The sequence below is a fragment of the Mesitornis unicolor genome, unplaced genomic scaffold, assembly GCF_000695765.1.
Source record: "Mesitornis unicolor isolate BGI_N332 unplaced genomic scaffold, ASM69576v1 scaffold27009, whole genome shotgun sequence".
Taxonomy (NCBI): domain Eukaryota; kingdom Metazoa; phylum Chordata; class Aves; order Mesitornithiformes; family Mesitornithidae; genus Mesitornis; species Mesitornis unicolor.
In genome coordinates, this window is record NW_010208470.1 from 23,940 (window position 1) to 51,171 (window position 27,232).

Consider the following 27,232-nt stretch of genomic DNA (forward strand, 5'->3'; position numbering starts at 1 on the left):
CAGCAAAGAGTGGTTGGATGTGGCTTGTTTCTGTTAAAATCTAAACTTGTGTTTAGTTTAAGGTGGTTTTTTTGCCCTTCTGTAGCTGTGGCTTTTTATAAACTTTTAAATTGTTGCCACGTTGAAAAATCTTTATGCATCTCAGCTCCAGGTATTTTTAACTATACAGCCGTTTAGTATGTGCGTGGCATGGTCGGATATCCTGAATTGTGGGGGACAGTCAGTTTTCTAGAAGGCACAGGGATCTGGAGAAGTGGAAAGAAAGTTGTGTAGGAGAAAATGATCTTTGGTTTCATGACAACAGGGGATAACGCCATCTTGGTGCCAAGTTGAATGCAGTTATGAGGCTGATCTTGAGAACTTTTAAGACCATGCATAGGCTGGAAGGCTGTTGTGCAGTGATGAGATGATGAAAGGGCATTAATTGTTAGGGAAGTGAAAGTCATGGTTTTCTTCATGGCCCATTATAGCTTCTTAAAAGTTACTTTACAGGTAGTGATTGAGCGACTGTTTCTGGAAAAGCTGTTGCAGGAAAGTGGGGTTTTCTGCCTTTCCCCACACTGTTCTCATTTGCAGCTGCAGTGGGCTGTTGATAGTGCAGGACCTGTGAAACACTGGACTGCTGCAAATACCAAGCCCCAACAGCTCAACTCAAATGCTCCAGTTTGGCCTGGTGCAGTGTTTACACCCGCAAGGTGGGTTAGGGTGAGTACAGGAGAGAGGTGCAGCCAAGCTGCAGCAGAGCTGTACTTTGGCCTTGTGAAGAAGGAAGGTCCCTTGAGAAATGGATTTACTCACTGCTGCCTCGCCCAGTAGCTCACCAGTACCAGGTGGTGGTGGACTCTGTGTCCCCTGAACTTTCTGTAGGAAGGGGTGTCTTGCTGCTCCCTCCAAGTCCTTCCTGCAAGGGGGTGTAGGGTTGAGAGTAGAGAAAATTGATTGGGAGGGGTAATAATGACAAGAAGGATGCTGAAGAAGGACAAATATTTGTAACTTCTGGTGACCCACATGAAAGGGAAAAGAGGCTGAAGGTCTGAACCATGGAGTGAGGAGAAAACAGCTGAAGGACGTTAGGCTGGGAGGACCTCCGCTCCATGGGATGGATCTTGCAGCTCAGGTCAGTAGAAATGTGACCAGAGGGATAAAATCGGTGTGAACAGGACTAGGGCTTACACACAGTTTTACACGTTTGGATGTGGGATTTTGGAACTGCACTTGAATATTTATTCCCTTGTGGAAGGATCTTCTGATTGTCCTGTTACAAGTGTAATTTCATGCACTAGATGGGGATCTAGTGAGCCTGAACTCATTATATCGATAAATTTGTTTGGTGATTTTTTGTTTGTTTGTTTGTTTTTTGTGTGACACGCTTATTAAGAATTGAACTGAGGCCAGGGTATCACCTCTCCCTGCAGAATTTGGTTGGTAAATGATAATCTGTGTTGATCTGAAAAAGCTTGGTTTTGAAGCTGAAAGTGCACATATAATCCACTAGATTTGCCAAGCCTCTTCATGTGTAAGATAGTTAGAAACATAATAAACACATGACAGATTAACAGGGTGAAGATGAACGCATTTTTCTTTTCAAATGTTAGATGTTTTGAGAGAATGAGTTCTTTAAAAGAAACCCTTGATTTTCGTCAGGTTTTTCAGCAGGAGCTAGTTCCAGCTATTTTGGTTTTTGCTCATGTTGTTTGTCTTTTCATCCCATCCGAGGGCAGCAAAGGAGCGTGTTGCCTTGGTGGCAGCTGCGAACTGGTCTTGGCTGCCAGGCAGCACTTGGCTGCTGTTTGCCTGTTTGAAGGGCAACCAAAATATTGACGGTAGGATTATGGCTGCACACAGCCTGGCTGTGCTGGATGCCCCAGATTCGGGCTGCATCATCACCGCTGAAGCACATCAGTCCCCTTCTGGGCTCTGCTAACGTTTGTTGACATTTTACACCGCTCCTCATACTTTGACTTTTGCACACTTTGACAAATGCATCTTTTCAGTTTGAGGTATGAGCAAGTGCTGTCAGCTTCATTTTGAGATGTTAAAGTTGTGCAGGAAATTGCTTTTTGATTATGTCTTCCTTTTTTTTTTTCTCAAGTCTTAAGACTATTTTGCAATATTTAGATGTAGTGCATTTGTTTCTTGTAATAGTAGTAGTGGCTGGACCTTTGCTGTCAGAAGCACAGCAAAGGAAGCTGATGCCGTTTTCCAGTGGGTTAATTTGTTTTACAGACGCATAGGTGAGCTGAGTGCTGTATGACTTTGAAATACTCATGTGCAGAAGGGAATGTATGGAAGCATCCCATGGATACTGATACAATGCCGAGGCTTGGTGCCTATAACATAGAATCACAGAATGGTTTGGGTTGGAAGGGACCTTAAAGCTCCCCCAGTCCCACCCCTGCCATGGGCAGGGACACCTCCACCAGCCCAGGCTGCCCAAAGCCCCGTCCAACCTGGCTTTGAACACTGCCAGGGAGGGGGCATCCACAGCTTCCCTGGGCAGCCTGGGCCAGTGTCTCACATCTGCTGGTAACTTTTTGGTTGGGTTTTTTATTTGGCTTCTACCCAAACTTTCTGCCCATTGACAGTGAGATCCTGAAGAAGGATGGTGGTGGTGGTGCCAGGCTTCTGCTGCCAGCTGGGACATGGGCATTTTCTGCAAGCTCATCACTTGATGGTTAACCAGCAGTTGGAGATGGTCTGTCCCAAAATGTGCAGTTCTTGATGCTGGCTGCCGCTTTTCTTGTTTTGCATTAAAAGAAAGAGAAGAGGTAGACACAGTTGAGGAATCCCATAAAACCTCCAAAATATCCTCAGGTACTGTCATGACAGCATCACTGCGTTGGCAAGTGCTTTGGTGGAGAGTGAGAAGTATTGTAAAGGTTGGAGGGAAGTCAGGAGGTGGGATGTCCAAAGAAGTCCTGAAACCAGAGCTCAGGGGCGGTGGTGAAGTTTGTGGTGACTCTGTGTAGTTGGAAACAAGGAGCTAAAAAAGTTCAAGCAATTACACTGCCCATTTGTGAAGGTAATTTCCTTGAATTCACTTTTTAGTAATAGGGCTTTTAAAAATGGTTTTTCTGCCTGTATTGCAGTGCTGGATTTTGGAGGGCATAAATGTTATTAACAAAGCCTGATGTGAAATTCCTGTTTGAGCTATGTGTATATGTGTTCTTAGCGAGGCTGAAATATTTGAATTAGAGTTCTTGTTCCTGACATTGTTATTGCCATTTTTCTCCCTCTTCCTCTATGGGCAATTTCAAATAAACAACTTCATAAATTCCTGAAAGGACTTAGCAGTGGAAACGTAGCAGACTTTTATTGTTTTCTTTGAGAGTGGCTTTTCCTTTCTCAGATTCATCATGGTGCGAACTGTGCACACAAACGTTTATCTCCAGTGTGGGGTAGAGCAGTGCAGTAATGCTGTTAAGTTGAATGTGGGAGGTTTTTTGGAGATACTAAGGTGTGTGGGATGTGGAAGGCTTTTTGGGTTTGGATTGGTATTTCTGTTTGTTTGTATTTCGTTGTTTGTTTATTTAACTAAATGTATTTAGAGCAGCTCTATTCACTATCGAGGCAACTATTGAGTTGATAAGCTGGAAGTGATGATTTGGGTCCATCCTTCTGCTCATTTTGAAGGTTTTTGCCCATGCGTAGCTGAGAGGGTTCTTAAGCACTGAAGTTGCTTGTTTTGTTCCATTCATTGCTATGTTAGTTTTGTCGCTAGCTGTATTGTGAGTAACGTGGCTTTTCATGGTAGTAAAACCAGTTTGATCATAAGCTCAAGGCAGTAACTCGAATGAGGGAGGAGCAGCGGATAGATTAATTAGTAGCTTTCACCAGTTAAGGTAGAAAAGTTTACCAGTAGGTATCGGAGACGTACTGGTCAGCAAGCTGGACACTTCCACAAGCATTTTTGGGACATGCACCACCTCGGCGAAGCACAGATCAGCCCCAGAGCTGCTTTGGAGAGGACTTTTTGCCTGCGCAGGTGTGTGCAGCTGCTGTGGCTTAGCGTGGCGCCGAGCCGGGATCCTTTTCGGGTTAGCACGTGAACTTTGCTCGCTGTGACATTTTTCTTCCTCCCCCTAAATAAAAAAAACCCCACGCAAGGCTGGGTGTGTTTGAGCAAATATGTCCTTGGAAGCGGTAAGCTTGCTTTATTTTCCATATGTTCTTAACGTCGGGTATTGTAAACAGACTTTGCGTTTCGGGCTAATGAGTGCGAACGGCGCGAATTTAAAAGTTATGATTGCAGTACAATTTTTAGACTTTTTTTCTAAAAACACAATGTAAATTCTTGGCCTTGGAGCAGTTTGTGTATTAAAATTACTGGGTTTTGGTTGTCTGCCGTTCTCTAGCGTAGAGAGGATCTGCAGACAACTATGGTACTTGCATGAAGAATTTATTTAAGAGATGATAGCTTGGTTTTAGGGGTTACTTTCTTGTTCAGCTTCCTGGTCTATGTGTTTGTCCATATGTAAACAAAACCAAACCCAAGCCCCTTTCCTTCCCTTAAAGCCTCCCATAGACCAAAACTATCGAGTTATAGCCCAGCTGACCTGATTTTAGAGCTGTCTTTGCTGCCTCTGTTATCACTGGTGGGCACTGGTGAGAGAAGTTTGGGCTGAAAACTCCTCCAAGCGTTGTGTCTTCCGTAATTCCTTTTCAAAATTAGAAAACTGACCTCGCCCAGGACATTAAACGGGAGTCATGGAGTCGGGAAGGATCGCAGGCAAGAGCGTCACTCTCTTCCGGGTCATTCCTAATTTGAACCTAGGCATAAGTAAATAATGTAACATTAATTAAAGAAAAACAAATTAACTGTAAGCTTTTAGATTATGTATGTAGGATAAGCCATGTGCATCTAGCTTGAAGTAATTAAGATGTCTTTATAAAGTGGAATAAAACACATCTTTTTCCAGAATTTTGGGGGTTACTCCTCTGCTTGATGCTACTACCCCAGATATCGCTTCTGTCTGAGTTCTTTGCATCCAAGCAAGGCTTAGAGAAAATCAGATCGCATTAATAAATTACTGCCTGTCAGTCAAATGATATTTCAGTTTATACAGCTTTTTCCTTTGCTTGCCTGTGGTTTTTTTGAGGGAGCTGCCATGACGGTGAGGGGGGAGGTGAAGGCTGAGGAGCCCGGAGGTGTCATTGACTTCCCAGGGAGCAGCAGGCGGCCCTGCCAGGACGAAGGCGATGCTCGCTTTGGAGCTGGTGGTTCTTGTTTTTCAGAAACAAAGATAATGTGCAAGATTGAAAGCCATCTTAAGTAATTTTGGTTTCAGTGCTGAGCATGAGAGAAACGAGGGGTGTAAGGTGGCTCTTTGTCTCCCGGCAAGGAGTGAAGCTGAGCGTTCAGGCTGCTGCTTTAAGAGCTGTTGCCAATACGATGGTGACGTCCATTGTTCCTGCTGATTTTTTTCTTCTGACTTTTGGAGGAAATAGTGCCACTGGAGAGTGTGTTAGCAGGGGATGCTGTGTAGGTTTGCCTGAGCTGTTCCCACTAATCCAGTCCATCGACATGTCTGGGATTTGAAATGGTGATAGTGATTCCTGTGCTTGTGGGGTGAGAGATGAGGCTCTACCAGGCAGCTGTTTTGGCCTGAATAAGCAAGGAAAAGGGGTTTTGTCCAACTGGAATGTCAAGATAAATAAAAAACGAAACAACAAAACTCCTACAAAACTCACAACTGAATGCATTGGCAGATGTAACCAGTGGCACGCATATATAGGCATATAGCCATATATGTATGGGGTTTTGCTGAGATTCAGAGCTCATCATGGATTGTTCTTATTCCTGTGACTTTTGTAGTCGAATCACTGGATTCACTGCTTGGGTTTGTACCAGTCAGGCCCCGAACCTTTGAGTTCCCTCTGTAAACTGACTGTGTCTGGCATGGAAAGGGGAAAAAGCAGAGTCTTGGGGTTGGTTTGCGTTTGCAGATAGTCTGAGACTTGGCACCTTAGGGCTGCTGTCACTGAGAGCTACGCCAGCACACCCGGGTGCCAGGTTGTCTTTTCATTTTGTCACTATGTCCTTACTAGAATTGCCTTATTAGTGTTAGTTGGGGATTTGCAGATTATTTCATATTCCAAGGAAGTATGGGTATGTTGATAAAAAGATATGGCTTGAGAAAGTTATGTGCCTATGTGAATTATTTATCTTAATACACTATTAGATCTGAAATGTCACAGATGCTTTCCTCTGAAGTTAAGTGCAGAAAATTTGGAGAAAAGATATGGCCCTTTCACTGTTCTAGATGAACAACCGTGCTCTAACTTTTTTATTAAAAAAATAAATCACTTTTCAAGAAGGTTTCAATTTGCATTTGAAAATTGTTTCACTGTAAGAATAAAGATCTGTACCATCGTGAAGTCTTCCGTGGCTGAATGTGAACACAGAATGAAGAGAACACTGGTGCTTCTTTTAATATTTAGGATTTTAAATTATATTTATATATTTTGTATTTTAAAATACTGTGTTGCCAAGAGCATGGGAGAAATGCAAAGAGCTCCTAAATTTTTCCTTGGTGGCTGTACTGGTGTGGAAGGGAACTTGAGGTTCTGTTCTGAAGAATGGCGGGATAAAACATGATTAATGACTTGTGTGAAGCCTGCTTAATATGCCAATTACTCTCTCTGATTTGAGTTATCCAAGTTTTTTGAGAATCCACGTGCCTCTCCCTTTTCTAAATGGCGTATGGGCTGATTTTGTTACCCTGTTGTAACTGCACACTCCTGGATACTCACCCTGCTGCTCAGTTTGGGTGCGATGACTTGTTGCAGAAATCAGTCTGGAAGGAGCAAGAGGTGTATGCAAGTAGTTACTCCTTTAACCACGTGAAACAGTCTGCTCTTTTGCACTTCCTTATTTAGTTTACACTTGATTTATGCATAATTTTATAACTTCCTCTCTGAGCACCAGGGAAAGGTGGCTGTTCCCTGGCTGGATGCTTGCAGCCGGAGTGTGCTCCTTGTGTGGCGTGGGCAACCAGCATTGAGTGAACTCCCAAAGTATCTTGCTCATGATAATTGAATAGACACGTGCGGGAACTGATATGTTTATACAGAAGTCTGAAACATAGCCATAAATGTGTAATCTGAAATTAGTTTGTGTGATAATACCCAGAAGGCTGGCTGTCCAGGTACTGTAATACCTAATGTTTGTTACATCCTGGGAGGCTCTGGGCGTGCATTCCAGTACTTTTAGTGCTTTGCCATATGTCTAATAAATCATCGTGTGTGTACGCCCAACACAGTTAATATTAAATCTGTTCTTTTGCGTTTTTAAATGGGGATGAATGAAGTCATTTACTTGTGAACATGAAACTTAAACTTGTGTGAGTCTAGCTCATCCGGCCTCTCATCTCCGAACACTTGCGCCACTTGTGATTTTATTTTATTCTTTTTTTAATGGGTCATCATTTTGGAGGGAGGAAGTTGGCTCTCCTCTCCTGTAGTGTTTTCAGTATTAAATTTATTTTTGAATGTGTGTCTTCCTTCCTTGAACACTGGGTTGTCTCTAATACCATGAGCTGAGCTCAAAGTTAGATGTGGTAAGTGTTTCTTAGGCTTAGCAAGCTTTTTTGGGATGTTTTTTTCACTTTCTAAAAATATTATTTTGGTGTGTGTATGGGAGTTCATTAGCTTTGGACTTGGTGTGATAAGCTTTCGAACTGTTAGAAACTGATGGTGATGGGCATTTGCCCTGTCACCTCTTACAAAACAGGAGCAGAAATGATGCGTTTTCAGTTAAAAATGTTTGTTAATGTGCAAATCTTTGGTTAAACTTAATTTTTAAATTTCTTTTAATCTCCACTGAGATTGAGATTTCTATTTTTAGCCCTAGACTAACTTTTTCTCTTAATTAAATGGTTGGGAAACATTGATGTAAACATCTGTGCTTCTTCTAGTTACTCCTGTTAATTTAGGTTTCTTTGCTCTACTCTTGGTAGGCCTGGTGATCTGACCGCTGGGCTTTTCTGCATCTGGGCTTTGATCCTTGGTGAAAGCAGATGGAAAGAGTCTTTAACATTGGCAAAAGCTTCTTAGGATGCCAAGACACTGCGTGGTTTTTAGGTCTCTTGTATTTTACAAATATTAACAAGACATCAGATCAGAATCTGTTTGGACGCTTGTTCGACACAAGCTTTGTAGGTATCCAGTTCTCCACAATAAAAAGAAATGATTTGCATATATATACGCACACATATGCATATATATGTATTTATATATTATATACATATTTATGTTTTTATGTTTATATATAAAAGTATGCATTAATAATATTAATGATATTGATACACATATATACATAGATATCATCTGTATCAAGACCTGAGATTCTAAGCCTGCTTCTACATTCCCTCTGTAGAGATGAGTTTTCCTTATTTAGGAAAGTCCAGGTGTTTGCCTGTTCTTCACCTTCAAATGCTACATTTATTCAGTGGCTCAAGTTTTAGTCTGTGTATCTGAAGTGACTCAGTAACTTATTTATGCTTCCCAGAGATCCTGCTACTCCATGTGTTCTGTTGTAAGAATGATACCTTGCCTGATTGGTGGTGCCTTTCCTTCTTGACAGGGAGGCAGTCTGATGATATGATCTGTATTTAGGATAGATTATAACACGTGTAAAAATATTGGTAACTTGTTAAACTTGATGTGAGTGACGTGATGTGGGTGTGATTTAATAGAAGGAAAGGCTGGGCTTCTGTCTGCAAACTGGAGAGGCGTGAGCTTGGCTTGAGTCACTTCTTCTGTAGCAAATTATATTTTATTTTTGAGGGGAAAAAGCTAGAAATTGGGATTTGAATCTGCAGCAGGTGCAAATATTAATAACTCAACTCTGAAAATATTTCTCCAACCATTTATGAATCTCTGTTATGCACAGAGAGTCCACAGATGTCTTCTGGCATCACTTGATGGTGGAGAAGTTTATCACCAGGACTTTGCATCCTTGCTTTCTGCACTCTCCTGTTTGAAGCATGCGAAAACTTCAGATTGAAATGGATAGCTGTGTGTAAGACTCTTATAAGAAACGTTTAGGGGAATTTCTGAGCTGATAATGGCCTTTGAGGGGGTGCTGTGTTGAGGAACAGCAGCAGTGGCTCCCATAGCAGTGTGCATCTGTAGCTCCTGTGAAAACTGCTGGGGATTTATATCAGCTGGAAATGTTTTTTAACCTTAGTCTTGAACAGAAATGCCTGTGACTGGGGTGTACAGGAGTCAGAATATGAAGCAATTTCAGTTTTGGAAGAGGCAAAGATGAGGAGTGGTGCTGCCTTGCTGTTGGTTCAGCCTGGTCGTGGATCAGCACTTAAAAAAGAAACCCAGTGATTTACTGTTAAGCAGTCCCTACTTGGGCCATAAATTAGGCCCCTCAAAAAAACGAACCCATGACACGTGTTAAACTGCCCAGGAGGTAATTTGTCTTGCAAAACAAAGGTTATCAAGTCGGTCCGTTCTTCAGATGGTAACTGCTTTCATCTTCAAAGTGATTTGTTTCCATTTTCAAGAATAGCATTGAAGAATCCTCTGGGGAGGCAACGGCCGCTTGTGACCTGTGCCAGCCGAGCTCCTCTGCTGGGAGGTGGAAACTGCTCTGACCTCCCGAATGCTCCAGGGAAGGAGCTCGGGAGCTTCTCAGCTGGTTTAGTTCATAAATTGTCTTAATCTGTCCCTTCATGGCAAGTGTGGCAAAGAAATGGCACAATAAGAATAGCTACAAATGATTCATCTTTCTTTGTGTTTTAATAAATATTTTGCCTCTGTGGGCACCTGTCTTGAGGATGAGAAAACTTATTTTCTATTCAAGGAGGAGACTGGCAAAACCAATGGATATGAGATACCTTAGCTTTAGGAGGCTGGAGCTGCCCTGTGCCTGCCCGTCTGTTGCTATAACTAAGACTGTAAATGCAAGAGGTAATGGTGCTTTAAATAATAATCTATGTGGAGAGTTTTGTATTCCAGGAACCAGGATGTTTCATTGCACTTGAGCAGCTGTACTAATTTTTATATTGATTTATATACTCACACACATCTATGTACGTGTTATTTTATTGTGGCGTTTTGCAGGCTGTGAGTGGAAGAGCTGAACTTGGATAAACAAAACTATTGCCTGTAGATTTATCACAATCATCTGATTCCTCGTTCTCCTCTTAAATAAGTGACAGGTTCAGTCCTGATACTTGTTTTCTGCCCAGTAAAATATGAATAATTCCCCAGCAAGGGAAGAGGTCGGGATCCTGCTGCCTCTGCTGTACTGATACTGGACTCGCTTGCTTAAACACCAAGTCAGGACTGCCTGCTTATTTATTTTAATAGGCATCATGAGGCTATAGGTGGATTTAGGTGTGTTAAATTTTTGGCTGTGGATAAAGAAGAGTTCTTGTTTTACGTGTTGCTGTACCTAAATTATTTTGAGACATATCTAAATAGATACATTTCCCTGAGGAATCCTTAAACTGTAACAGGTGCAATTAAAGCAATAGCCCCTTATGATCACCTTAATCTTTTTTTGGTATTTTTGTTTCTCAGCATGTAGTGATTTCAGCAAATTTGGCAAGTGTTGTGAAATACGCGTTCAGCGGAGATAATGAAAATCTCAACCATTTGTGACTGGTGCTTTAGCTTGCAAAAGAGTGGGTGGTTACTTCCCAGTTGAGCGTGTTTTCAGCCAAGAGTCAGTCAGTATTGACCTTCTGCTGCCAAGTCATAAATGCATAAAATCTGTGTTGCTAATGGAAACACTGACAAGCCTTGAGCTGCAGCGGGCTGGCATAACAAAAATAGTAAAAAATTTCCAGCTGCAGTTAATGTCAGATTTTCATTTTGTTTGTGCTGGCTGGCAGCTGGCGGTGGCCTCATCTCAAAACAAGCTGAAGCGTCCTGGAGGTTTTTGTGTTGGTATTGTCACAGCACAGACTCTCTCTGTTACTTTGGATACACCAGGCTGGCTTAAAAAAAAAACAATCAAAAAAACAACAGAACAAAACCAAAAAGAACAAAAAGAATGAAAAATGCCTTACTTCTTGTGTTGCCAATGAATAGGAGTCTTGGGTATGCCCAGGTTGTTTGTAGTGGTATTTGGGAGATGAGACCTGTGGGCAGCGTCATTTTCCAACCCCTGATGTTCAGGTCAGCTGTTTGGATAAAGATGTAAGAATTGTAGACTCTTATTAATATTTAATGTTTATTGCAGACACTTCTGGATGTTATTAATAGGACATGTATTAGAATCCTAGAATCACAGGATGTATTGTGTTGGAAGGGACCTTTAAAGCTCATCCAGTCCAACCCCTGCCGTGAGCAGGGACATTGGTACCAGATCAGGTTGCTCAGAGCCCCATCAAGCCTGACCTTGAACATCTCCAGGGATGGGGCCTGCACCACCTCTCTGGGCAACCTGTGCCAGTGTTTCATCACCCTCATAGTGATGAACTTTTTCTGAATATCCAGCCTAAATCTCCCCTTTTCTAGTTTGAATCTATTACCCCTTGTCCTATCGCTCCATGCCCCAGTGAACAGCTCTTCCCCAGATTTCCTATAGGCACCTTTCAGGTCCTGGAAGGTCGCTATGAGGTCCCCCTGGAGCCTTCTTTTCTCCAGGCTGAACAACCCCAACTCTCTGTCTATTCTAGCCATCTATTTAGGAGATGAGACCTGTAGGCAGCATCACTTTCCAACCCCTGATGTTCAGGCCAGCTGTTTGGACAAAGACATAAGAATTGTAGACTCTTATTAACATTTAACATTTATTGCACTTATTAATGTTATTAGTGGGGTGTGTGTTAATGTTTGCATCGATTAGTGTAAGTTTTCAGAGCTCCAAACCAGTATGTGACTTGTTTAGACATCACTTCCTTTGTGAAAGCGTAATGTGTCCAAAAGGTCAGAGTCATAACGATGATGCTAGGGATGAAATTGCTGGTGGTGGTGATGGATATTTGTTACAGGATCCTGAAAGTGGGCTTTTGAAAACGAATTTTAGAGCAGTTTCCTACTGTTGGAGGACTGATGTGAAACATGGGTTTGTGGTGTAGTGGACCGTACGTGAGTGTGGAGAACAAGGATTCCTGAGTTTGCTTTAACTTGGCTTGGTTTTAATGTGGCTTTTAATGCCCTGAGGAAAGATAATTAATGTTGCAGTTCCTTTTTAGCAAGAAGGAAAAGAAACAACTGACAAGGATGTTCTAAAGGTCAGTAGGTTAAGTATGGAGTGAGCAGTTGTTGGCTTATCCGTGCACCCCTTCTTTAGCCTTTTGACAAAACTGGATTTATTTTCGGTTGCTGTAGTGGTAGACTCGTGTGTTGTTATTTTTCCTCTCCTTGTTGCAAAGCAGCTTCACTTGATGCTGTGGTCACAGTGTGCTTTCTGGTATGTGAAGTGTCACCATTCACACTCTGATTCAGGCATGACTGGCATTGGTTCTTTACCTGTATCTATTTATTGAAGATATTTTCTGATTATTTGCAGCTCTCTGCTCCTGGTTTTTTGTTTGTGGTTTTTTTTTTTCCCCACATAGGACAACTTGATCTTTTCCTTGTATCCTCTTTCCTTTTATATATCTTGGTTTGGGAAGGCTTCTTGTAACCGTGTATTGAAGTATTCAGTTTTCACATCTTTGCTGTGTTAGGAAGGTCTGATGGTACCAGCCTCTCCCAGTGCCCAATCGTTGTTTCTGCTAAAGAAATTCTTAAATCTTCAGCCTTTCAATCTGTTTGCAAGATTTTTTCCATGTAACTGTTGCTCACAGAATTATTTTAGATCTTCTCTTTAAATCCAGTTCCACCATATTTTGTTATATTGGCCATTGCTAGTCTCGTGTTAGACTTGGAGTATTTCCTACCTGTCACCACCTCAATTACTGACTCAAGCCAGGCAAGAAAGTTGCTCAAGCATTCCTCCTTTCATTTTTGGGTCTTTGCTCTTTTGTTGTGGTCACTGCCTTTGTCTCAAATAATTTCCTGTTGTTTGTAGTCTATCAATTACTTTGCTGCCTTTGATACTCCTGCTGGACTTGAAAGTATATTGTCTGTACCACAAATCACCGATAAAGGTGATGCCTACCTTACAGCCTGCTCTAGCGTTTGGGAAGTGGTTTGTGTTTGGGTTTTTTTCCTTTTCTTTTTTAATTTATTAGAAGAAGTAGGTCATGTTTTTCACCAAGCCACCTGTGTACGTCTTCCCCATTTCTCTTTTGCATCTCTGTTGTTCACAAAATTAGTGCAGCAGCCACCTCTGAAGTCTTGCACTAAGTTCAAACCTGGGGAAGGTGTGTGGAGCTAGCTCCTTACCAGGGAGCATTACTGAGAAACCAGTTAATGGGGGAAGCATTAGTTCCTGCAGCAGCTGGAAGTTTTTGAATGCTGTATACATTGCATAGCAAAAGATTATAATTTTTAAAATTGCGGGACAGATCCACTCCAGGTAAATATTCAAGCACCAATATGTTTTTCATTTGAGCAGAACAGCTTTGTCAGTAAGGCAGCTAGAAAGGTGTTTTTGAGGCAGCAAACTCTTCAGCTGTAGCCAAATTTAATTCCCTATGATTTATCAGACTTGCAAGTAACTGGCTGAAAAAAACAAATACAACATTGAGAAAAACAAAGTCCTCGAAGTGTGAAATGTCTCCTCAAATCGAGGTAGGCACAATGCTGTGCTGTTCTGGAGTTTTGAGTTGAGTGGTTTTGAGCTGGAAGATGAGATCTCAGCAGAGCTGAGGTGTCCAGGGCAGAAGTCCCTGTGGATGAAGGGAAGTAACAGCAGGAGCTGCTCTTCTGTTTTCTGGAAAGCGTCTTTATTTAATGTAGATGAGCGGTAGGAAAAATCGTGCTGTCTGTAGCCTTCCTTATTCTACTTGCTCTGCTCTTTTGGGAAATGGAAGATACTTTGGACTGTTTGCCTTGAGGTTCGTTGAAAGCATCAGTAGCTTTCCAGACCTGCGGAGTTTTCCAGCTGCACAGCTGCAGTCAGTAGCCTGGGTTTTAATGTTCCAGAAAGCACCAGATAGGTCCTGGTGAATACATTTCTACTACTTTGGCATTTTATCAGTGCTTGGGTTTTGTTGTCTTAAAGCTTATGTTTAAGAGCTCACAAACATTAGTGTGTATATATATTGCCAATATTGTTTTCAAATATTATTAAATAATTTATTGCAGCTCTAGCTGAAATAATGTGTGGTTGTTAACCAGTGGCTGCTGGGATGGATGCAAAAACTGTTCTAAAGTGGATTGTGAAAAGCTGCAAAGTACTCACGGGTGTTTGCTTTGCTCAAGGCATTGAAATGCTGTGGTGATGGGAAAGCTGATGGGCTTTGAGGGTCTTGCTAAGCACACAAGTGCAAGAGAATCAGTGGATGTAATGCACCTGGGTTTTCAGAAGGCCTTTATCTTAAAGTTTTCCATCAAATTAATGAAGGAATGAAGTTGCTCTGAGACTGAAGGAAAGATCGTTTTATGAATTTGAAGTTACTTAAAGAATAAGAAGCACATTACTTTCCAGTGACTTGTCAGGATAGAGGAGAGTTAGCAATGGGATCTCCCAGGAGGTAGTTGTGGTACCGGGTTTATTCAGCATCTCCGATCATCTGGAGAGGGCATTTAACAGCAGACACTCCCATGTTGTGAGTGCTGTTAAGCTGTTACGTAGTCCAATGCCATGCTGATGGCAGGAAGCTGAGCAGGCAAAAAGAGTGGCAGTTGAGCTTAAAGATAAGTAAATGCCACATAATGTGTATATGAGTAGGTTATCCATACCATGCCTATGTGGAACTGCCAGCTGGGAGTTGAGCATCAGCTCATGAGAAACTAGTAGTGCTGCTTTCAGTTCACCAAAATCCTCAGCACCAGGTGCAGTGAGAGACCGAAACACAGCAGGATACCAGGTGTCGTCAGATCTATTGAGGATGGGGACAGACAGTTGGGTGTTTGAGGGGATGGAGAAGCTGCCTGGTGAGATGGGATCTGAGGCTGGGACCCCTTGATCTTGGCTTTATCCTCTCAACTAAGATTCAATGGGCTGTGGCTGATTGTATATGAGGTTCAACAAGGCCAAGTGCTGGGCCCTTTATTTGGGTCACAGCAGCCCCATGCAGTGATGCAGGCTTGGGGAGGAGTAGCTGGAGAGCAGCCAGGCAGGAAAGGACCTGAAGGTGTTGGTTGACAGTGACTGAACGTGAGCCGGAGTGTGCCCAGGTGGCCAAAAAGGCCAGCAGCATCCTGGCTTGTATCAGAAATAGCGTGGCCGGCAAGACCAGGGCGGTGATCATGCTCCTGTACTCAGCACTGGTGAGGCTGCACCTCAAATGCTGTGTTCAGTTTTGGGCCCCTCACTACAAGAAGGACATTGAGGTGCTGGAGCGTGTCAGAGAAGGGCAACGAAGCTGGTGAAGGTTCTGGAGTACAAGCATTATGAGGAGTGGCTGAGGGAGCTGGGGTTGTTCAGCCTGGAGAAGAGGAGACTGAGGGGAGACCTTATCACTCCCTACAACTACCTGAAAAGAGGGAGTAGAGAGATGGGGGTTGGCCTCTTCTCCCAAGTAACAAGTGACAGGACAAGAGGAAATAGCCCCAAACTGCAACAGGGTAGGTCTAGATTAGGAAAAATTTCTTCACTGAAAGGGTTATCAGGCATTTGAACAGGCTGCCCAGGGCAGTGGTGGAGTCACCATCCCTGGAGGTATTTAAAAGATGGGTATTTAAAAGACATGGGTTAGTAGTGGACAGGTGATGGTTGGACTTGACGATCAAGGTCTTTTCCACCCACATGATTCTGTAAGGTTTGCACAGCTGTGAAGGTAGTGATAAACTAAATGCAATGTTGGGGAGCAGACACCGGGACCAGTAAAGCATCATCTTAAAGCAGATAAGATGGGAGCTTCTTTATGTAGCAGAATGTGAATATCTGGTGTGTATCCCCCAGCTGTGGAGGCAAACAGGACCATGGGTGCAGAGAAGGATTAAACAGCTTCATCTGCAGACACGAAAGGGAGAGATAAGAGGATGTATCTCCCTAATGAAAGCCTTATGGGTGCTCTGGGAATGTGGGAGGATCTGGGTTGTGTGCTCGCTCTCTCTAAAGAGCATCTGGGATTGCGGCTGCTGGGAGCTGTGTTCTGCACTGGATGGGCCATTGATCTGACTTAATGGGCTGCTTCTTGTGCAAAGTGATGGTTTCCTTCTTCCAGAGTATCTGTTCTCTGTGGAGTCTCATTAGTGAACTGATGCACTAGAGTGACTGCTGAGTATAGGGAAGAAGAACTGATGCTTTCTTGTTTATAGGCTTCTTGTTTGGCACATTCAGTTCTAGAGCTAACACCTTAATTTAGGAACACAGGAGGTGGAAGATAATTATCAGAAAAATGATGTCTCTGCTGCTTTTTTCTTGTACCTTCCCTACTCTATTTCATGTATCTCACTTTTTTTTCCACTCGTGTCGTTCAACAGTACAATTGCATCTTGTCTATATTTGAGCTCTCTGAGGCAGAGATGGTCACCTAATACAGTTTTATATACTAAAATATTTTTAGTCACCTACCCTATGGATCTGTCATTGAAGTAATATTTATATTGTCTAAAATGTTTTCAAGTATGAGCTGTGACTTTAGAGTTGTAATGTGGGACTTCTGGGCTCAAAGCTACTTTTCTTAGAATTGGTGTAGGTGGCTAAAAAACTGCCCTGTCCCTGAATTTTCTTAGCACATCAACTTCTCTGGTTACAAACATGATTGTGTGCAAGGGCCAAGTTTATTAAGGCTGTTAGTATGTTTAGGTACAGGATGCCATGGGTTTTGGGTACAATCATTACACACCAAATGGTAAGTACCTGAAATCTGTTGGATTGGAGCACCTGTCTGAAAACACCAACCTCTTGGGTAATTTAAATGGCCCCTCAGTCTTTTCAACCTCTTGTTTCAGGAAGTCAAGAAGGATGTAGAGCCCAAGGATGATGCCGTACCACTCAGGAGGGAGAAATCTGGCAACGTAGCCAGTCTTGTGCAGCGTATGAGCACCTATGGGCTTCCAGCAGGAGGATTTCAGCCTCATCCCCCGTCCAAAGCCTTCAAGAAGAGTACGTAGTCTTTCCAGTTCCTTCGATTGCCTAAGCTGCTGACGTGATTTTTTTTTTTAAATAAACATGAATTATTTAATGTCTGACTTAGTTTTAAGGTTGTATGGAAAACTAAAGACATAGGAGGAAAAACTCCAAATTCTGCTCCTGGATGCATGGGCGGAAAGCTTTGTATGTTCTTAAATTTGTCCCTAAAAAACCCCAGAACTTAGCCCCATCCCAGAGAGCTGCTTTGTAACGTCGCATGAGCTCTGCTTGTATTGTCAAGTACCTGAATGAGAACTGCAGGCTTGTTCATCATAATCAAAAATCTTCCTGTGGTCATTTTTGCTAAATTTAAAAGTTTTGCTTCAAATTCAGGGCTTTGTGACAAGGAAAGACTCTCTGGTTCAGGTTCGTCTTGTTTGGTTTGCTTCTAGGGTGAAACAAGGTGGAGTTGGTGGCGTCTGAGAAAAAGCAGTGGTTTTCCTGTGATTGTAACTGCAGTCCTAGGATGGTCAGGAGTGCAGACTTGGTGCCTCCGTATCTATGGTTTCTGTGTTTTAATGCCAGGATTTAAATCAAGGTGACTAAAACCTAGAGCAGAAAACTCAGAATTCCCTGCATCCAGAAAATTGACTTGTGATTTGAGCGTCTTAAAGAGACACTGCTGTAATTTAGTCTGGCTTCTCTCTTATAACAGATTGCAGGCATTTATGGTTTAATTTTTTCTTTTTTAGAAGAAACAATTCAGAACTTACTTTTTCTGGTATGTTGATGTTTTGAGGTTTTGCCCACAAAAGGAGAAGAGCCACTAATTGCATTTTAAAGTCCTGAAATGAGACCACGAGACTTACAAATTTGTTGAAACCTTAGGTAACTAAGGATGTTACCTTCAAAATCACTTTTTAGTGAGTCTGGTCTGTATATGCACCTTGGCACCAGCACAGATGTGCCTGTTGGATGTTTGCATCAGCAGGCACTGGAACGTCTAGCCTGAAGGATTAACTCTTTTCCTAAATTAATGCAACCAGGCTCTGAAAGGGAATCAACATGCCCCCTTATGGGCCATTCCAACTTGAAATACTCTGCGAACATAGTCTGATACCAGTTCAGGTGGTGCTTACTCATTCTGGTCTCCCTAACGCTGGAACGATCCCAATTTCAGCATCTCTCATCCCTGTGCTGGTGGCTGTGGCCAGGGTAGCAGCTGCAGTTTGGTCTCAAACTCTGCAGTGCTCTGGCTGGTCTCATCCTGCTAGAGGAAAGTGGTGTTTGAGCACCTTCCTTTAAGCACACAACTGTTTACTTGGCACAAGGACAATCTCTGTTTCCATTTTACTGGCTGTTCCCTCTTTCTTGGCAGGCTGTTCAAACAGCTCCTGCAAATCCTGTTTGCTCTGTGCCTGAGCATTCGCTCACTACCTTCAAAAGGTTTCCAGTGCTCCATCATCTTTCCCTGTCTGGTTCCTAACCTGGTAAAATGAAGTTTACAATGTTAAAAGCAAAATTAAGCTTCTCTAATAGCAAATTTAATAGCCTGGGAAGTCCCGTGTGGTGTTCTCATGTGCAGCTCTTGCTAAATTCAGGTATTTTATCTCAGTAAGCTGCAGGCAGTATCCTATCGGTTAGGTGGCTGCCTTTGTTCAGGAAAAGGAAAATACAGGTGGTGTGCTAAATTGTGGCAACAAAGGGCTAAATTTGGGTTACTTTGTACAAAGCAAATAAGAACCTGGAGCCAGACGAGTTGTTTTGGAAATGAACAGAGTTGCCTGGGGGCTGCCAGCCCAGCAGCAATCCTGCTCCACCATGTGAAGCTGAAATGTTGTTTTCTGAGCGAGTTAGTTACTTTCCTAGGTTAACCTAGGGATTTTCAAAACTGGAAGGCAGTGCTTCCTAAACTGGGTATCACTGAAACCAGACCTCAGGTAAGTGAGAGTTCTGGATGTGAAATGCATCTGTGGGTTTGTTTTTCTCCCCCTCTTCCTCATTTAGGTAGAATTCCAATATGAGAAGGAATGTGGAGATCAGATTTATACCAAATGGCCATGACTTTTTAATTTGCCTTTTCTTGGTATCAGTTAATCTCATACAAAGGAGGAGCCCTGAGAGCGCTGTAGGAGGTAGTAAAGGCCAGTGAACCGTTTATTGCAATTACTGTTAACCCAGCAGTTCCTCTTGGCTGATGCAGGAGTTTCAGTGGAGTTAAAAGAAGGGTGTATTATGTGGGCAATTACCTGTTATTAGAAATAACCCACAGAGCTTCATACTTTTGGTTTATTTTGTTTCCTGCCCCTGTTAAGCTCTTCAGAGCACAGACCGTATACCAGCGTGTAGAAAATTCTTGATTTGCTAAGCCCTCCTTCAGAATTTTAGATGCTGAATATTGCTTGAATGCCTGGCGTGTTTTGTCCTGAGGATGCAGGGTGTGGCGATCTTCTAAATGTCTGAATTTGGGCTTTCAGCGCTGCTGCAATAAGACAAGGATCAATCTTGGATGCAGTATCTGTGTTTTGAAATGTTTTTACCCAGCTAATCCTAACTGTTGAAACCTGAGTATGGAAGGAATGTGAAGCAGAAGAAAGAGTATGGGAGTCATACAGCTCTTGCAAGCTTGAGCTTTACCACTTCAACTGTGGCAGATTTTTTGGAGAGAGGATAGGGAGCATATGTGGGTCAAATCAGAATGATGATTTGAAGTCCCCGACACAAAAAGGACACTGAAGTGCTGAAGCAAATCCAGAGGAGGCCACAAAGATGATCCAAGGACTGGAGCACCCCTCCTATGAAGACAGGCTGAGAGAGTGGGGGTTGTTCAGCCTGGAGAAGGCTCTGGGGGGACCTCATAGTGACCTTCCAATACCTGAAAGGCCTGTAAGAAAGCTGGGGAAGAGCTGTTCACTGGGGCATGGAGCGATAGGACGAGAGGTAATGGTTTTAAACTAGAAAAGAGGAGATTTAGCCTGGATATTAGGAAAAAGTTCATCACTATGAGGGTGATGAAACACTGGCACAGGTTGCCCAGAGAGGTGGTGCAGGCCCCATCCCTGGAGATATTCAAGGTCAGGCTTGATGGGGCTGTGAGCAACCTGATGTGGTACCAATGTCCCTGCTCACTGCAGGGGTTGGACTGGATGAGCTTTAAAGGTCCCTTCCAACCCAACACATCCTGTGATTCTATGATTGCGTTCAAAAGCGTGCTGGTTGCTGTGCTGTGGAAAAGGTCTAAAGTCATGGCCTCTTGTTTGAAGTAGGAATACCCAGACTCTCGGGGTTCAGAAAAAAAAAAGCAGCGGTATCACTCCAGGGTATGTACAGAGTATTTGGGCAACTGTAGGTTCACACCACTTTGGCTGGAGGTGTCGTTTGAAGCCACTTCCATGCTTTTCCCTCTGGGGATGTAATTTTTTCATTTTAATGCCTGCAGAGCTTTATTTATGTGTAGCAAACAGCTGAAGCCTGCACTTTATTTTAATTTTTCTTTTGTCAGACACTGCTAACTGACACTTAGGTTGAATTTCTCAACTCCATACGGAGAAATAGGAGGATTTTTTTGCATTTGCAGATAAAAATGAGTTTGGATTTTGAAATATGAGCCAAGTTAATGTTAGCATTACCTCAGGCCTGTAGTTAGCAAGGCCTTTGCTAGAGGGCAGAAAGGCTGTATCTGCACTTCAGTGTTGTGTGGAACAAACCATTTGTTTTTTTCATTTAGGATCGCTTAAAGACGGGAGGCTCAAATCTGCACATTTTCTTCTCAGCAAGTGCTAACACCACAACTGGCACCGGTTTTCATTCTTGCAGATTTTGGTCAGGAAATAGCTTGAAAATAATTGTACTGGGGATTTATCTGACTTGCTTGTGTCAACACGTTTTTATAGCACGTTGGTGGTTGACATTGCAGTGTTTGTTTGTTTGTAATCGGTGCTCTGCTACATAGCTTTTTGGGATGGTTTATGGGTGTTCTGCTCAGATTTGATCCTCAAGAGCTGAGTGTAGGGAAAAACCTGTTTTCTTTTGCAAATGTTCTTAGTTTTGCCATTTCCTTTGAACCAGAGTCCAAGAAGCGACAGTGCAAAGTGCTCTTCGAATACGTCCCGCAGAACGAGGACGAGCTGGAGCTCAAGCTGGGGGATGTGATCGACATCACTGATGAGGTAAGCTGTTCTACAGGGCTCTTTACATGACCAAAAGTCAAATTGGTTTTTTGGCTGATGAATTGAATTACAGGGATGTTGGGAAACCAGCCTGGGAAGTAGTGTTTTCGAAGCTGAAGCTAAAGCTAGTATTTTAGGAGTTATTTTGTTCAGGATCTAATCCTAAATCAATGTGTGTTTGATTATCACAGCAATAAATTGTCATCTGTTACACATATTCCGTCTTGTAAAAACTTTTCCAGTTCTTTGTCCCTCTCTGTGTGATCCTCACTTTTAGAATGCTGAAACTGTGTGACCAATTGCCTTTAAGTCGACATTCTCTACCTTGATTTAGGTGAAAAATGTTATTTGACCTGATTTTCCAGTTTTGTGCTGTCTTCTGAAGTCATCAAAGCTTTGAACTAATAGTGACAGTATTCCGTACAAAATCCTGTACCTGTATATAATATACTGAAACCCACTTGCACTAAAATATTGAATATTCAAATGCAGGCAGCAACATGCTGTTATTTATATCACCTTCATTTTCTGCTAGATAAGAAATATAAAGATCTGCCTTGATGTTTAGAACTTGATGGCAATGGTCCTGTGTCTGAAAGGGGCTTTAGGGGGTAGGAGTTTCTTTTCTTTCCCTCCCTAGACGCTTTCTTGCCATCTGTTCTGTTCAATGGCAACTTGTGTTTGTGGGAGGCTTCAATCACAGAATCACGGAATCTTAGGAGTTGGAAGGGACCTTGAAAGATCACCCAGTCCAACCCCTGCCAGAGCAGGATCACCCAGACCAGGTCACACAGGAACACGTCCAGGTGGGTTTTGAATGCCTCCAGAGAAGGAGACTCCACAACCTCTCTGGGCAGCCTGGGCCATGCTCTGGCACCCTCACAGTAAAGAAGTTTTTCCTCATATTCAGATTGAACCTCTCATGCTCCAGCTTGCACCCATTGCCCCTTGTCCTGTCATTGGCTGTCACTGAGAAGAGCCTGGCTCCTTCCTCCTGACACTCGCCCTTTACAAGTTTATAACCATGAATGAGGTCACCCCTCAGTCTCCTCTTCTCCAAGCTAAAGAGACCCAGCTCCCTCAGCTGCTCCTCATAAGGGAGATGCTCCACTCCCTCCATCATCTTTGTGGCTCTGTACTGGACTCTTTCAAGCAATTCTCTGTCCTTCTTGAACTGAGTGGTCCAGAACTGGACACAATATTCCAGATGCAGGATATGTGGGATGAGCGTCTCTTACAGGAGCTGAATCTGTCGGGGAATCTGCAGGAAAAACGAGAGCGATCATGGAAGGAACCTTTTTTTGAACTGGGTGGAAAACATCTTCACGGCCTGCTCTGGCCTTTGCTGCTGCAGTCTCTTCTTACCACCACCCTGAGAGCTGGAGGAAGAAGATCAAACCTCTTTCTCTAGCTGTGTGTCTGGTGGTGCTTTTTAAGTAGCTCTGAGACTGTTTTTTCACATTCATGACCTCTTTTGAAGAGTGCAAACTCTCCAGGATCCCGACACTTGCCAGGAAGGACTTTTCCATTCTCTTAGTGAGGAAAAAGTGATGCTTTTAGATGCATTTCCACTAATGACTCCTAGAGTTTGTCCTCTTTGAATAAGCAGAGCAAGTGACTTGTAAATCCTGCTCACGAAAATCACGGTTTCATAAGTACCACTGTGTGTGGGTGTTTTGTAAAGGAGTGCTCCTGGATCACCTCACCAGTTTAATCTGTGGGCAGTGCCCGTACACAGCAGCTGTGACTCTGAATGGTCCAATGTAAGTATTTACAAGAGAGAGCAGGTGCACTGAACTGTTGTGCAGTTTTGGGTCACAGATGTCAACATCTGGAATTATTTTGAGTTGAGTGTTCAGTGTGATGTATCAGAGATGACCAGGTAGCCAAACAGAATAAAAAGATCAAAGCATTTCCTCATCTGGTTTCTTAGGGAAACAAGAATTTTATTTTATACTTTTGATTTTTTTGGTCAATCCTCATGCTTCTTCCATTCCTAATGATTTGAACATATATATTTGTAGTAACCAGCCCTCACTATTTGAGGAAAAAATGTTAATCAAATTTTTAGGCAAATGCTACCAGGTGGAAAAATACTGCAAGTGATGCTCAGGATAGAGCTATTGGCACACTGTTTTTATGATGGTGTAGAATAGACCTGACGTGTGTAGGCTACGTCTGCTTCACAAAGCTGTACTGATGGACCAGAAATGTGAAGAATGGTAGAAGATACCATTCATTGCTTGTGCAGAATATCTTCTCTTGGCTAACTTGTCTTCACTACTGAGATGATTTGCTTCCATATATACATATATATATAAAAGGTGCTATTTATATATATGCAGGTAAGTCATAACTGTCACTTCAAGGAAAGATCATTTGGTCTTTTTTTTTTTTAATGGGAAAAATAAGGTAAATTCAGCTCCACAAGGAGGTCGAGTCTACCAGTTAGTGGAGAATAATTCAGTATTTAGCCCTTGCAATTGTTTTTGTAAGTTGAATAGTTACAACTGATGCTACTAATCATGAAATCAAAGGTGGAGGCAGATGGGTTCAGAAATTAAATGGCTAATATTGAAGAGAGTAGGCTACAAGGATCAGAAATAGCTTTAGAGAAGAAGGCCTTGTGCTCTGTGCTGGCTGAGTCCGCAGGGTTTTTTGTTTACAGAACTTGTGGGTTTTGCATGCAAAACACACGTGCAAAGCGCATGTGATAACTGTATCCGTGCTGTAAAACTTTGGTTTCGCCTTTGTACCTCCCCCCAAACTCTTGTCAGCTGCAGCAATAAACAGCAGATTTAGTTTTGCAGTATTATCTTTGTTGTAATTGCAGGCTGTGTTATCAAGCATAATTGAAATTCATATGAATCCATTAGTGGAGTTATTTAAAAAAAATTAGCACATAGGCGAAAATGCTTGTTTCAGCTTTTTCCCCTCCTCTTTGTTTAGAGGTCTGGGTTTTCATCATCTTATAGAAATAAGTTGATGGAATTCACGCTCAGAAAAAGTACTGATGTGCGTACCAGAGCTGTAACTCCCTCTTGTGGAGACTGTATCCTGTGGCAAGATTTGGGAATGGAAGATGAAGCTGTGAAATTGCCATCTGTGTTGCACAGATGCTCTCTACCAAAGCGTGTAGAACTATTTTTAGCTATTTAAATGTCAATTAAAGATACCTTTTCTGGTATTATAGTTTATATGCAGTCAGGATTTTTAAAGACAGCCTGATGAAGAGGCTGAACAAGTACGCTCAAGAAATTTTTTGGGTTTATTCCTGACTATGTCTGAACTGGCATCGCTTTGCCTTGCAAGTCTGTGAAGTGCTTTGCTGACCTCAGTGCTTGGCAGAAGAACAAATGTACCATAAGCATTAAAAGTCTTTTTTGTTGTGGCTCTTGGGTGCAGTATGGGTGAGTCAAGGCATTTGAATTTCAGTTTTCTGTAATGTATTATGTAGAGCACAAGGTGGTCAGCACTTGTCAGTAATCGATGCTTAAAATTTGCTTCAGAGGACCGGACTCTGCATTTGAGCCATCCGTAGGAAAGCTGTATTTGAGCACCAGGATGTCTTCAGAAATAACAGCGCTCTTTTCACTGCCTGTCTGTCTCTGTCGCTGCTAGGTTTTGCATGCGTTCTGCTTGCCTGGAGGTAGGGCTTGTGTTTCAAAACTGTGCCTGTGTGTCAGGCGTAGTGACCTACAAAACAAGGCTAAAAAAAGAAAATGTAAACAACGGCTGGGTTGGTTTTTTTTTTGCCATGTTGCTTTTCTTTCTTATCAAAAAACAGCTTTCCAGCCCCAAAATGGAGCAACTGAAATGAAGTATTTTGAAAATGTATCTCAATTATAATGTGTAAATAGTGCTTGTTAGGCAAATGCATTCAATTTACTTAAAACAGTTTGAAAACTCTTCATAATTTTGAAAAGCACAATTCTTACTTAGCCTTCTGGCATTATTTTACACCATCACCTGTGCATGCCCAGCTTCTGTTTGTTCTGCTTTGGACCGTGGCATTTTCCCAATAAAGAGTCCCAATACTTTCTGGAGTATTGCAGTGTAAATGAGACACAGGAATCCAAGCATGTAACAGATCATTAGAGCTGTTATGACTCCTAATTCTTGAGCAGGTTTATTTCCAGTGCAAAAATGGCTTATTTTCTGAATAGCAAGGCTAACAAAATTTGACATCCAGCAGATGTCCCTCCTTAGGATTGCTGTGTGCTGCCACTAAATCCGTCTGGCGTGCGTGGAGTGAGGCGATGCTGTTCAGTTGGCTGAAACAGCTTTAGTTTTCCATTCTTCTATGATGTCCTTAAGGACTTTTCTCTGTTCTGCTCAACATCATCTGGAAAAATTGTCTTGGAAACTTGTGTCTTTTGATCAAAATGGGTTGAAGCTGCTCAACGAATAGGAGACTAGTGGGAACAGGACTGGTGAAAACTGGACAAGACGGAGCGAAAGACACATGGACAACAAGAATACATCAAAATTTCCTTAGAAAGCCAAGCTAAAAGTGGTATATTTATTTCATAACCAGTTTAATATGTTGTTCTTCTGTTAGATGTGTTATTCTGTTATTCTGCCTGTTACTCTGTCTCACTATGAGAAAATTGCTGAACATTTTCCTGCTCCTTAGGATTAATTGGCATAGGGCTAGTCGCATGTTTCAGGATCATTGCTCTAATGATAGAAGGGACAGTCAATTACTTGCTTGTTTTTCTTTTTGCCTACTGTTTCTACATCTTTGGTAGGTTTCTTTAAACAGAAATTATGGTCATTTGAACTTTCCCAAAGTTGTTTGTAGAGCTTTATAAGTAAAGTATGGATGGAATTGGTAGGAATTTCCTTTTGCTTTATTGATAATGTGCAATGTATTTCCATACAGGTAGAAGAAGGCTGGTGGAGCGGAACACTAAATGGCAGGGCAGGGTTGTTTCCTTCAAACTTCGTTAAAGAGTTGGAGTTGCCGGATGATGGAGAGACACAGGACACTCTGGATGACACAGGTGGTATTCTGTTCATTGTAAACCCTTAGCGAAGTCATTTTAGATCTTGCATATAATTTGGACTATTATGGTTGTAGTACAACAAAAGTTGTAATGACTTCAAGCTCCCTGAGAATGAGTATTTAACTTCATTCTAGATGCTGAGTATGATGACACCTGTCTTGCTCTCAGTACATTTCTAATAAAATTGTAGTCAAGGTCTTGATCTTGCAAACGTATATTCTGCATTTTATTACTAGAAATCTTATTATAGTCAGAGTTGAGCTCTTCTTTAGTGTTTGATATAAAGTTATTCTTCCCTTTAATAGCTTTTTTCCTAGTCCTGTTCTCACAGACATGAGTTTTCTGACATGGAAAATTAAGTGTTTAACCATGTCAGTTGAGAATTAAAACTTGAATTGAGTCAAAACAGTATAGAGAGTCTTAACTTAAAATGAATCCTGGGGAGAGGAGCTTGGTTCTTTACTGGGTTTCATTTTAACAATAAAATGTTTTTGAGGCAGTATTTACATTGTCATCATAGTATCAAAACACCTTCAATTTATGGTAGAGGGAAGAGGCTTTAATCTTTATTGCCATTCCCAAGCATGCATATCACATATGCTGGAAAGAACTTAACTGAAAGGCTGAAAGATGTTCAGGCTATTTTGAATACTGTTTATAAAAGCTGTCTGTTTTCACATGACTGTCTCCTGGCATTCTGCATGTGGAAATAGTTTGCCCATGAATACTACTTGGTAGGTTTTAATGGATTTGACTGTAACTTTAAAAAAAAAAAAAGTCTTAAAAGAAAGCTTCTAACACCTGAGTTAAGTTCTTCTCTGAACTACATTTTTTGGACATAGATAAATGTTGTCCCTGAAGACTGAAAGATTAAAAGAAATTTAAATATTTGTGGTTTACTGGTGATAATATCAAACAACTGTATCTAATTCAAATGTTTAACTTATTTAAAATAAGTTTTAAGTGTTACTAGGTTAAAAAATATTTAAATAATTTTGCTAGAAACCCTTTTT

The 27,232-nt window shown here is 42.0% G+C and overlaps 1 protein-coding gene across 1 annotated transcript in view; it reads left to right on the top strand.

The window, feature by feature from the left end:
• The window catches only part of LOC104546989 (CD2-associated protein-like), a gene marked incomplete at its 5' end in the record, with an annotated part of 28,598 nt that extends 2,353 nt beyond the window's left edge, over window positions 1-26,245 (top strand). The window contains 3 exons of the mRNA XM_010192524.1: window positions 16,921-17,074; window positions 21,110-21,210; window positions 26,096-26,245. Coding sequence (XP_010190826.1) covers window positions 16,921-17,074; window positions 21,110-21,210; window positions 26,096-26,245 — 405 coding nt within the window. The remainder of the gene's footprint in view (window positions 1-16,920; window positions 17,075-21,109; window positions 21,211-26,095) is intronic.
• Between the last annotated feature and the right edge of the window lie 987 nt (window positions 26,246-27,232).